Source organism: Chelonoidis abingdonii, chromosome 10, assembly GCF_003597395.2.
Source record: "Chelonoidis abingdonii isolate Lonesome George chromosome 10, CheloAbing_2.0, whole genome shotgun sequence".
Taxonomy (NCBI): Eukaryota; Metazoa; Chordata; order Testudines; family Testudinidae; genus Chelonoidis; species Chelonoidis abingdonii.
In genome coordinates this window covers 7,793,983-7,807,130 of record NC_133778.1, presented here as the reverse complement: position 1 = coordinate 7,807,130, position 13,148 = coordinate 7,793,983, and the positions used below count along the sequence as shown (strand labels likewise).

The window sequence follows — 13,148 nt, the reverse complement described above, 5'->3', positions numbered from 1 at the left end:
GAGGAACCATAAACCCCCTACAGGCCAAGGTGGATGCTATCCAAAAGTGGCCTGTCCCAAAGTCAAAGAAACAGGTCCAATCCTTCTTAGGCTTGGCCGGGTATTACAGGCGATTTGTACCACACTACAGCCAAATTGCTGAGGTGAGCTCTCCAGTCCTCCAGAGGGTCCTCCAGCACACACAGGGAAGGGAAAACTTGACCATCCTTCTACCCCTAGGCTAAAACACAAGAAGAACCTTGGGGTGTACTCCCATAAAGAAAAAAAATGATTGATGCCTTTTTTAAATATTACAAAAAGGCGAGAGTGCACAGGTAAAACGAGTCCCCCTTTAATACACAAACATGTGGGCAGCTTGACTGTCTGCATGGAATGATTAGAAGTGCAGGTACTTTCCTCCTGGCATATCTTGAGGTAAAATATAATCACAGTTAAAAAAAAAAAGTCTATAACCCCCACCTAAACCTAGGACCAGGGGCAGCTCTAGGGATTTTGCCGCTCCAAGCACGGCAGGCAGGCTGCCTTTGGCGGCTTGCCTGCGAGAGGTCCCCGGTCCCGCGACTTCAGCAGCAGCCTGCGGGAGGTCCACCGAAGCCGCGGGACCAGCAGACCCTCCGCAGACCGGCAGAGCACCCCCTGTGACTTGCCACCCCAGGCACGCGCTTGGCATGCTGGTACCTGGAGCCGCCCCTGCCTAGGACAATACTTAGGTCTTTGTTGAATCTCCTTTGCCTAAGGCAAAAGAAGCAAAGGCCACGGATCTGTGAGGTGCAACAGAAAAATTAAACCAAAAATGATCAAGACCTGCATCTCACCAAAAAATGTGTATGCTTTCCAAGGGAGCATTTCCAGGGAATACAAGCACTCAAATTATTTTGTTATTGTTTGTTAATTACAGGGAATCATGGTACAGAGCTGAATTCTAATGGAATAACTGCTCCAAGCGGCAGACGATCCCCACAGCCCGTCCTGGGTTTCATTTTAGAGGCCCATGGGCCACCTCAAGGGCTTTTCCTGCGGAAGGCAAACTAGAAGATGTATGCCCCTCGCTAACTGCATCACAATAGCAATTCCTCAGAATTCTACAGTTATAGGCCCCAATCCTGGCAGTTGCTCCGTGTGAGAATAGGGGTCTGTGCACATGGAGAAGCTGGCCAAATCAGTGCCCTTGGCTGAACAGTCGGTGCTGCCTTGAACAAGATAGAGCAGATCCCGGAACCTTGACAATTACAGACTATTTAGAATGTCATAAATATACAAAAGGGAAAACAGACTGATATTTGTAAAAGTCTATTGATCCCAAAATGGTTAAGTGTAAATCTAGTTTGGTTAAAGAATGAACTTTAGTGCCAAGGGCCAGATAATCCCTTCCATGGGAATTACTTGCATGAGGGACTGGAAAATCTGTGAAGCACCATTCTCAGAGTTTCCCCAGCATCATTTCCTTTGGAGCATTAGAGACATGTAGTGGATTAGTCCCCAGTGCCCACAGATTTTGGAAATCCAGAGATAACAAGGCTGTCTGTGTGAAGGCCTTGTGCTTCTGCATTTTCTTGGCCCTCTGGATCTGCAGTGCCAACAGTTCTCCTGCCATCAGCAGATGTCCCCAAGACTAAAAGAGACTTCCACAGCACAGAGGGAGGAATTGACTTCAAGGTTGATGGGCAAATGATATGTGAACAGCACCCATCCCTGCAGTAAATCACGCTTGGCAGCCGGCAAACCCTCCATGTTGAGTTGTAACACGCCTGGAGCTGGACTAATGACATAGAAATCATTGGGCTGTACGCTGGGGTTGTCAGTGATGACAGTGCTGGGATTCGTTGAGCTGGTGCTCGTGGAATTCGGCTTGGTAGTTGGATCATTAGCTTCCCTGATTGCTGTCACTGGTGGGTGGCGTGACAGGAAAGCTGATCTGAGATCTCTGTGTAGCCAACCAGTATCGCTGGGCCTTCATGACAGCCCTTTGTGCAGCTGCGGCACAACACAGACGATGATGCACGTTGTTGAGGAATGCCGCTGACTAGGTTCAGCGGTGTCCTAGAAGAACTGCTTCATGCCGCTGAAGATGCCATCACTCAGCTAGATGACTATGCACACGTAAATAAATAATCCCTGCAGTCAAATTCCTCCACTCCCATGGATCCCCAACCCAAAGAGCTTCCACTGATGCTGCCATCATGGCCTTAGGCAGGACTCCCTGCAAACCTGTGCCTAGAGGATGTGCCGAGGAGCGAGGCGTCCCAGGTGTGGTAGGGGGCAGGGCCACAGAGTAGAGTGCTTCAGAGATTCTGTATGGCACTGCAACCCACAGGCATTTGGGGAGGGGTTGCTCTGCTTGCATTGGGAACCACACTGGACCCCAAAGCAATCCATAGTCAGGAGGGCACAAAGATGTCTAAAAGCCAACTTAGCCCCTTGCTGCCCTTGGAATGCACCTGTTTGTGTTGCTTTGCTGAATGATAGTGACATTGAAATTTTTATTTCATAGGCAACTTAAGCTTTGTTTAGTTAACCAACTATTACTTTGACATTATGGGATGGTAATCACTCTAGTATTATTTTCCGCCTTGAATTTGTTTTAAGGTTCATATAACATTGATATTATAAAATTATTTTATTCTCTGAAAATAATTATAATTATGATACTCTAATGCTGCCCACTGCTCGGCTTCTCACTATAGGAAAAAGATAATGAGTTGGATGCCGAACCCTTCTTGTGTTTTGGGTGAAGTACAGTCACAGAATCGTAGAAATTTAGGACTGGAAGGGACGTCAATAGCTCATCTAGTCCAGTCCCCTACATTGAGGCAGGACTACGTATTATCTAGACCATCCCTGACAGATATTTCTCTAGTTGTTCTTAATCTCCAGTGTTCCAAAGCTTAACTATCCTTCCAGTTATGAAGTTATTCCTAATGTCTAATCTATATCTCCCTTGCTGCAGTCTAAACTCATCACTTCTTGTCCTGTCCTCAGTGGATAAAAAGAACAATTTATCACCCTCCTCTTCATAACAACCCTGTACATACTTGAAGACTGTTATCATGTCCCCCTTCAGTTGTTTTTTCTCCAGACTAAACAACCCTTTTTTTCAATCTTTCCTCAAAATTCATGTTTTCCAGACCTGTAATAATTTTTGTTGCTCTCTTCTGGATTTTCTCCAATTCGTCCACATCTTTCCCAAAGTGTGGTGCCCAGAACTGAACACAGTACTCCAGTTGATGCTTTATGGGTGCTGAGTAGAGTGGAAGAATGATTTCTTGTGTCTCGCTTACAACACGCCTGCTAATGTATCCCAGAATTATGTTCAATTTTCTTGCAACGATATTACATTGTTGACTCATATTTAGTTTGTGATCCACTATAACCCCCAGATCCTTTTCTGCAGTACTCCTTCCTAGACACCTATTTCTCATTTTGTATCTGTGCAATTGATTATTCATTCCAAAGTGTAATACTCTGTATTTGTCCTTATTGAACTTCATCCTATTTATTTCAGATAATTTCTTCAGTTTGTCAAAATTAATTTTTAATTCTAATCTTGTCCTCCAAAGTGCTTGCAACCCCTCCGAGCTTGGTGTTGTCTGCAAACTTTATAACTCTACTGGCTGTCCCATTATCCAAATCATTTCATAGATAGATCATTAGGGTTGGAAGGGACCTCAGGAGATCATCTAGTCCAACCCCCTGCTCAAAGCAGGACCAATCCCCAACTGGCCCTCTGAAGGATTGAACTCACAAGCCTGGGTTTAGCAGGCCAAGAAGGTATTGAATAGAACCAGATGTAAGACAGCTATCTGTGGGATCTCACTTGATACTCCCTTCCAGCTTGACTGTAAGCCATTGATAACTATTCTCTGACCACAGTTTTCCAAGAAGTTGTGCATCCATGTTACAGTAGGATTGTCTAAGGCTATATAGCCCCAGTTTGCTTACGAGAAGGTCACATGAGACAGTATCAAAAGCTTTACTGAAGTAGAAAGAGCTCACATCTACTGCTTCCCCCAGCTATAAGGCTTGTTATCCTGTCAAGGGAGGCTATTAAATTAGTTTGACACCAGTTTCTTGACAAATACACATCCTAGGGACCACATGGGTCTCAAACCCAAATCCCCATGGCTTGTAAAAGCTAGGTAGTCCCAATCTGCCACCTAGTGGTATGCTAGTAGCTTCTAGAATAGCAGCTGAACTGATTGGAGAAACCATGCAGATCCTGATTAGTCCCCAGCCTATATTTAACCCAAGCACAGGAACAGGAAGTTGGCCATGCAACTGTGTTCTCCCTGCTTTAGGGCTGCTTCCCCTTTGATTCCTGCTATTTGTGCCTGCTGCTGATCATCTGGTAACCTGACCCTGCCTTCTGATACCTGACTCTCTGTTTGCCTCATGGCCTGTCTCACATACTAACCTCCTGGTATTGGACTTGGCCTAACTTTTGATTCCTACTCTGACCACTCTGTTGATTGCCTATGTCCTGGTTGTGACACCATGTTGACTGTTGCTTATTATCTTCTAGGTGCTTATAAACTGATTGCTTGACTGTTTGTTCCAGTCCTGTCATAATGTTTCTTTTTTATCTTTAAGGCATTTCAGTTGTTTGCCATTGCCTCTGATGGTGTCCCATTAAAAGTCTTACTATTGTGCAAAGCTAAACAATTGAGCCTTGCATTGCATCACCAGCCAGGTTAGGCAGGGTGACAAATCCCCCTTGCCCGAAAGGGCCATTATCCCCTGGTGACTGATTTCTACTCCAAGTCTATAAAGCAGACTTTTAAGGTAAATACATTATTCCTTCAATATTACCCATACCCACATCTCACAAAGATTCTCACTCTTGACAAATTACCACCCTTGTGTAGATCCCTTCCATGTTCCCCTTTGTGGGTATGTGCCCTGTAAGACACATGTGGGGTGAGTGAGTTTGTCAGGCCTGTAGTGACAGCTGTTTGTGAAGATATGGGGGCCCTTTGCCAAGGGGTGCTGGTGTCACAGTGAGACTGGGGTGGCTGACAGTATGGTGCAGGGCACTGAGGCTGGTGGGGCAGGTAACACTCACTGGGCTGGGGGGCAGGCGGTGCTGGGATTGGGCAGGGGCAGGTACATGTCACTCTCCAGCACTCGGGCTGCGCCAGGGCCAGCAGCCTCTTCACCTCAGAGTGTCCCCTGCTTGCCTGGGGGCCACTCCTCGTCTCAAAATCCCCAGCCGCGGCCACCCAGGATGACGCGGAGCGGGGGACGCCACTGCAGAGGAAACGCAAGGGGCCAGGCTCAGCTGGGGCCCCGCACCTGCCGGCCAAGAGCAGCAGGAACAGAGCACCACTCGGGGGGAGCTGGGAGGCCTGAGCCCAGGGCGGCGGCAGCCTCCACAGCAGCAGGGACAGGCGGGGAGTGTAGCCTGCCATGGTACAGGAGAGGCCGCGCTGCTGCTGCTGTTTCCCAGCCCTGCTGGGAGGTACCTACTACAGCTGCTGCCCCCTGTCACCCATGGAGCCAGAGCGCAGGGCCTGGGGCCCAGCCCCGCCTGCCACTCACTGATAAGGGCTGGGCTGTGCCTTCCTGCTCATCACAACGCAAGGCCAGGAGTGAACCTAGCCCCTGGCCAGCACCCCCTGCTGCCCCTCCCCTGCTCGCCCTGGCAGTCTCCGCTCCCCCCACTCAGCTCCGCATCACTTTCATGGTAGGTTTACCATAGGTCTGTATTTTCCCAGACATTTTTACATATTTAAAAATTCTTCCTGAACGGTGATTTAAGAACTAAAAAGCTGGATATGTCCAGGAAAATGCAGACCTATGGTAACCCTATCCTCATTGAGTAATGATTCTACTTTGTCATAGATCCATAGAATATCAGGGTTGGAAGGGACCTCAGGAGATCATCTAGTCCAACCCCTTGCTCAAAGCAGAACATCTTCTTGTTTCTAATGGATTTATAAATATTTTCTTGTTACCCTTTATGTCCCTAACTAGTTTAATCTTGTTTTGTCCCTTGGCCTTTTTAGTTTTGTCTCTACGTGCTTATGGTTTTTTTTTTCATGTTCATCCTTTGTAAGTTGAGCTACTTTGGTATAAATCGTTTTTTGAGTTTCAGGTCACTGAAGATCTGCTGGTTGGGAAGTATGGTAAAAGACCCCTCCCCCCAGTTTACCTTTCCTACATGTTGGGATAGTTTGCGTTTTGTGCCCTTAATAATGTCCTTTTAGAAAAGTACCAACTCTCCTGAACATTTTTTTTCACCTAGCCTGCTTCCCATGGGATCTTAAACCTAACAATTCTCTGACTTGGCTAAAGCCTGCCTTCTTGAAGTCCATTGTCTTTATTCTGCTGTTTTCCCTTCTACCATTCCTTAGAATCATGAACTCTATCACTTTATGATCACTTTCACCCAAACTGACTTCTACCTTTAAATTTTCAAGTAGTTCCTCCTTATTTGTCAGAATCAAATCTAGAAAAGTCTTTCCTCTAGTCCAGGGGTTCTCAAACTTGTGTACTGGTGACCCCTCTCACATGGCAAGCCTCTGAGTGCAACCCCCCTTTATAAATTAAACACACTTTTTTATATATTTAACACTATTATAAATGCTGGCGGCAAAGCAGGGTTTGAGGTGGAGGCTGACAGCTCGCAACCCCCCCCCATGTAATAACCTCACGACCCCCAGTTTGAGAACCCCTGCCCTAGTCACTTTCTACACCTTCTGTAATAAAAAGCTGCTCCAGGCATTCTAAAGACTGGTTGGATAATCTGTGCCCTGCTGTACTTTCCTAACAGATGTCTGGGTAGCTGAAGTCCCCCACCATCACCAAGTCCTGTGATTTGCATGATTTTTTAGTTAATAACTATAATTATCATTGTTATAATAATGATAGTTAATATAATTATTTGAAGTTTTATAAAAATATGAATGCTACCTTGTTATCTTACCTTCTCCAGGAGCTTGAGTTTCAGTCGGGTCATGTGATCTACCATGGAAGAGTCTGTCATTGTGGCAAATTTTCAGAGTAATAGGTAGGTAGATGTGGATTACACAGCTAAACTAGGGAGACAGCTTTTATTTTCAGTTATTTTTGTTCTCAAGGATCTTCAAAGAAGCATTCCATTAAGAAGTCTCCTCAGTATGAGTGGGTGACAATAGAAGACAATATATATATATTAAAAAGAAAAAAAAAAAGTTCCCAGGCTCAAATGAATGACTAAGGGCAACACAGATATTCCAAGCACAGCTTCCTTTGGTATTTCTTATTGCAATCCCTTGTGCTGAGGATAGGTCACGGTCACTGCAATGTTGCTCAGCTTGAAATTGTCACTCCTTTCTTAATTGTTGCTAGCTTTTGCCTCAAAGCGTCACTAAGCCCAGCCCTGTGCGTTGCTAGCATGCTTTTATGACTAGCTCTGAGTACAGGCCATGTAGCCTGGTTGCTAAGTTTGTAGTGCCTGTCTACAATCTAAACAACTTATCTCCAGGTTTACATGACTTGCATACCGTATACTGAACTACCAGCACATCAAGTCAAGACAAAAGCAAACTGGACAAAACTATTTGTGGTTTCATAACATGAGGCCAGTGTTGGGGGACCAGATTGCATACATGAGTAAAGGTGGCAGTGCTGTTGTAGCTGTATCGGTCCCATGATATGAGAGAGATAAGATGAGTGAGGTAATATATTTTATTGGACCAACTTCTGGTAGTGAGAGAGACAAGCTTACACAGAGCTTGGGAGGAGAGGGTGGCTTTAAGCCACCTTCACACCTGTGACATTATTGACATAAACTGGGACCTTATAGATCATTGTTGCAACCAAGGTCCTATAATGGCACCAAATCTGGTATAAAGGAGGTCAAATAAGGTGTCTACCCCAAGGTTATGGTTTGCTGTTTATGATTATGGTGTCTATATGTGTGTATCATTTTTGTAGTTGAAGTTATGAATATTGGCTGTATACTGTCTGTATTTCAAACTTATGCTATGCTTCTAGGTGACATCCCAGACAAGTTGGTGTCTGCTCTGCCTAGCCTGCTTGATGACCCATTGAGGACCATCAGCTATACAACTGACCCACTGAGAGGAGGCAGAGACGCCTTGTGACTCAGCAAAGTATGCAGGGACTTGCCCATGTGACTCCAGACTCCATTCTGCTGTAATTTTCACAATAAGAACAAACAGGTGTTCTTATACCTGGAAAAGACTATAAAGGGCTGATGCCTCATCTCCATCTTGTCTTCAATCCTACTTCTTGCCTCTGGAGGGACTTTGCTATAAGCTGAAGCTCTACACAAAGGACTGATGACCCATCCCAGCTGGGGATGTACTCGAGACTTGATTTGAACCTGCAATTTACTCCATCACTACTACAAACCTAAACCAAGAACTTTGCCATTACTGTATGTAATTGATTCCATGTAACCAATTCTTGCTCTCATCTTTATGAAAAAACCTTTAGACTTTAGATTCTAAAGGACTGGCAACAGCGTGATTTGTGGGTAAGATCTGATTTGTATATTGACGTGGGTCTGGGGCTTGGTCCTTTGCCATCGAGAAAACCTTTTTTCCTTTACTGGGGTGTTGGTTTTCATAGCCATTTGTCCCATAACAAGTGACACTGGTGGTGATACTGGGAAACTGGAATGTCTAAGGGAAATGCTTGTGTGACTTGTGGTTAGCCAGTGGGGCAAAACCAAACTCCTCTCTGGCTGGTTTGGTTTGCCTTAGAGGTGGAAAAACCCCAGCATTGGACTGTAACTGCCCTGCTTTAAGCAATTTGTCCTGAATTGGCACTCTCAGTTGGGTCCCATCAAGACCAGCATTCTTACCTCACTAATACTGATCCTCCCTGTAGAGTTGTTGGCATAAGTTAGAGCAGTCCAGGGGCTGGACCTACTCACATAAGTAAAGTTAAGCATGTGTGTAAGTTGTTGCAGGCTCAGGGTCTAAGTGAGGTTGTGATGATGATGTATGCTGTGTATACCAAGTTTGCTGCTCCCAGGGATGTTTGAGGGCCCGTTCCAGGGCCCACAGATGGCATTCAGGGGCACAATTCATGGGTCCCCAAGGAGTGTTCAGGGGCTCATTCTGGTGACCCGAGATTATTCAGGATCTGGCTTATTGTCTGTAGGGGGTGTTCAGGGCCCCTCCATGTCCCCAGGGGCCCACTCAGGTTGCTCCAAGGGTCCATCCCAGCATCTCATGGAGCATTCAAGGGGTGTTGAAGGGTCACTCCTGCAGCTCCCAGTGTCTGTTCCTGGACCTATAGGCAGTGTACAGGAGTCTGTCACAGTGTCCCCAGTAATTATTCTGGTGGTTGTTCAGAGGTTCCCAGCAGGTCATCAGCAGGCCATGTCAAGGCCCACAGCGGGTGTTCAGAGGCCCATTCTACCATCAACAAGGCAGGGCAGTCTCTACCATGATGTAACCATTGCAAGGACATCAATTGCATGACACTGTTGTCTCTATTTTCTCTGCATAATTCAGTGGGCCTGCTTCTCTTTTTATAGCAGTGTAAATCAGGAATAACATAATTCATAGATTTTAAGGCCAGAAGGGACCCTTAGATCATCTAATCTGCCCTCCTGTATAACACAAGCCATAGAATTTCAACCACTTAGCTCTATATAGAGCCCAATAACGTGACTAACGTTCCTGGCCAATGGAAGCTGTGGGAAGGGGCGTGGGCTGCAGGGACATGCTGGCCGCTGCTTCCTGCAGCTCCCATTGGCCGGGAACAGCAAACTGCAGCCACAGGGAGCTGCAGGCAGCCGTGTCTGTGGATGGTCAATGTAAACCAACTGTCTCACAGTCCGCCAGCAGATGACCCTGACGGGCCACAGATTGCCCACCACTGTTCCAGCCACTATACCTCTCTCAGCTAGGTTCAAGAGCCCTTTAGTATCTGTATTCTCTCCCTGAGAAGGTACTTATGCACTATGATCAGGTCATCTTCTTTTTGATAAGCTAAACAGCTAAATGCTACAAGTCTCTCAGTGTAAGGCAGGATTTCCAGCCTTCAAATCACTTTAGTGGCTATTTTCTGCACCATCTTTAATTTTTCAACATCCTTTTAAAAATGTGGACACCAGAATAAACACCAGTATCAGTCTTAACAATATTCTTTCTTCCTAGATGTACGACCTTGTATTTGACTTCATTAATACATTTTGTTTGAATGAGCTCATCTTACCAAATAATCTCAACTTCTCTGCATGATGGTTCTTATTTTCCATTCAGACAATCTTAAAACTAGTGGATAACATAATCAGCAGTGATTTTTATATTTACTTCCAGATCGTTGATAAAAATATTAAATAGCATTGGGTCTAGAACAGATTCTTCCAGAACCGCATTACAAACACCCATGTTTGTTAATGAATAAGGCTACATTTTAGTCACTAGTATCTTTAGTAAAAGTCACGGACAGGTCACGTACAATAAACAAAAAGTCACAGCCAGTGACCTGTCCATGACTTGTACTATATACCCCTGACTAAATCTTGGGGTTCCGGTGGGCATGGCCCCGGGGGGGTGCCATGGGGGTAGGGTGGGGTATGGCCCCGGGGGGCGCCGCTGGTGCTGGTGGGGGCAGTTGGTGGGGCTGGTAGGCTCCCTACCTGACTCTGCACCTGCCCAACAGTGTCATCCCCCTCCCTCAGCTCGGAGGCATAGCCAGGCAGCTCTGTGTGGTGCCTCCATCCCAAGCGCTGGCTCCACAGCTCTCATTGGCTGGGAACCACAGCCAAGGGGAGCTGAAGGGGTGGTGCCTACAGGTGGAGGTAGCGTGCGGTGCTGGCTGGCCACGCCTCTGCTTAGGAGCTGAGAGATGTCGCTGCTTCTGGGGAGCCCCCCAAGGTAAGCGTTGTGTGGAGCCCTCACTCCTCCTGTGCCATGGCCTTGAGCCGCCTCCCACACCCAAACTCCTGCTGCTGTTGTTGAGGGGGAGGGCATGTTGTGGACTGAGACTGCCCCAGCAGTGGCTGGCGTGGCTGGCCTGGGGGCTGCCCAAGCAGCCCCCGCGCCAGCTGCTGCAGAAGTCATGGAGGCCCTGGAAAGTCATGAAATCTGTGACAAACTTGCAGCCTTAATAATGATTCCCCATTGACAACTACTTTTTTTGAGATCTCAGTCACTTATTTACCAATTTTAACAAGTGCTTTATTGATGTTGTACAGGGCTAGATTTTTGTTTTAAATTAGACAGATGTAAAACCAAGGATGGTAGGGGAGGATCGAGCACAGATGTCTAAACAGCACCATTATTTTGGGTAGAACTGTGCCTGCACACTGCCATAGATACTGCTTCTAGCATGAGATGAGATATTCTGAAGCCCACGTGGTTTTTCTGTCCAAGAAGTGTTGCAGCCATGGACTAGCGCTACTTGGAGATGAGGCAAACCTCTTGTCCCAGGGACTGCAGCTAACCAAAGCCATATCATAGTTAGAACGGGGTTAACAAGGCTGTACAGTTGTGGATGTCTTCTACCATAGAAATCTATAGTTGCTTGCAAATTGCAGTGTCTTTACGACATTTGTAGCACACAGGGAGTGTGTATCAACATACTATTGGCTGGGTATATCAGTTTTCCATGAGTGAGCAAACTACAGCCCGTGAGCCGTTTTAAGCCAGCCCGCAAGCTGCACCAGGTGGCTCAGCCCCGCTCCGGCTGGGGCGCTGGGCTAGGGGCCGCATCACACAGCTCTGCACCGCTCCAGCCAGGGCACAGGGCCGGGGACTGCACCATGCGGCTCCCAGAAGCTGTGGCATGGCCCCGCTCCAGCTCCTACATGCTCCAATGGGAGCTACAGGGGCGGTGCCTGCGGATGGGGGATCGTGCAGGGCCACCTAGCCACACCTCAGCGTAGGAGCCAGAGAAGGGACATACTTCAAGCGGCTCTCGGAAGCAGTGGCAAGTGCTGCTCAGAGCCTGCACCCCCGAGCCTCTCCTTATGCCCCAACCCCCTACCCCAGCCGATCCCCCTCCCAAACTCCTTGATTCCAGCCCAGAGCTCCCTTCTGCACCCCAAACCTCCCATCCTCATTCCAGAGCCCTCACCCCCAGCCAGAACCTGCACCCCTTCCTGTACCCGATACCCCTCCTGCTCTCTGAACCTTTCAGTCCCAGGCCAGAACATCCTCCTACACCCCGAACTCCTCATCCCCAGGCCCACCCCCAATCCCACACCCCAACCCGTTTTGTGAGATTCATGACCCACCATACAATTTCTATGCCCCAATGTGGCCCTTGGGCCAAAAAGTTTGCCCACCCCTGCAGTATTCTCACATACTCCTGAGTCCCAGTCCAGTACCTTCCACTGTAGGCTGATTTTGCTGTGAACCTCTACATCCTGTCACAGGAAAGTTACAAAAGTACTCTTATAACATTCTCAGCACTGCCAAAGAAGTTGATTTTACATTAACTACCAAAAAGCCTCATGAGACCCGTTTGTTTATAAACAAATTATTATATTTTGTATTTTCTTTGCAGCAAATGCATTAATTACTACAGTTAAGGATTTCTTCCTGGTGGCTTCTCATATGGGGCAGCAGTTTAGGTGGTTGCTTGGACGCTCAGACACATTAATATGTGCTGTTGAATAGTTCATGTCAACAGTCACAAAAGAGAGAATAGAAAAATAAACACACACCTCATACTATGCTTTTTTGTGGGGCAAACAAGCACTGCAATGTTTTCTCTTGGTTCATTCACAGCTCACTGATTAAATAAATTCTAGCCACTGGAAACAGTGGCCTAAAATTCTTTTAGATTCACCCAGCTGATCCCTAATGGTAGGGCAATCACAGAGGTGTAACAGAGCAGAATTTGGCCCTCTCTCTGTGTGTGTGTATGTATAGATATAGTTTCCCTGTCTTTTCCTATATTCAATACACTAGCAATTTGCTGTTTGTTTTGACTTAGATCAAAACAGTATATAGGAAAGAAAGCAGATTACTGAATTATTGGGCTAATACCCCCTGCCCTACGGTATTTGACACTAAACACAAGAATGAAGGGAATGGCAGGACCCCTTTATGCCCATCCCCGCTTCTGCTGTTCTACCTGGCACAATACTCACAAGTGTCTACCCTCATATGAGGGCTTCCATGGACTTCAGTTAGATTACCCAAGTATCTAAGAGCTTTGCCAAATCTAGGTCATAGTGC

The 13,148-nt window shown here is 46.7% G+C and overlaps 1 protein-coding gene across 2 annotated transcripts in view; it reads right to left on the bottom strand.

The window, feature by feature from the left end:
• The window catches only part of C10H21orf58 (chromosome 10 C21orf58 homolog), a 40,368-nt gene extending 32,368 nt beyond the window's left edge, over positions 1–8,000 (bottom strand). For both annotated transcript variants that reach the window (XM_032787706.2, XM_032787705.2), the window contains exon 1: positions 6,923–8,000. In XM_032787706.2, the coding sequence (XP_032643597.1) occupies positions 6,923–6,982 (60 nt within the window). In that variant the 5' untranslated portion in view covers positions 6,983–8,000. The remainder of the gene's footprint in view (positions 1–6,922) is intronic.
• Positions 8,001–13,148: the final 5,148 nt, after the last annotated feature.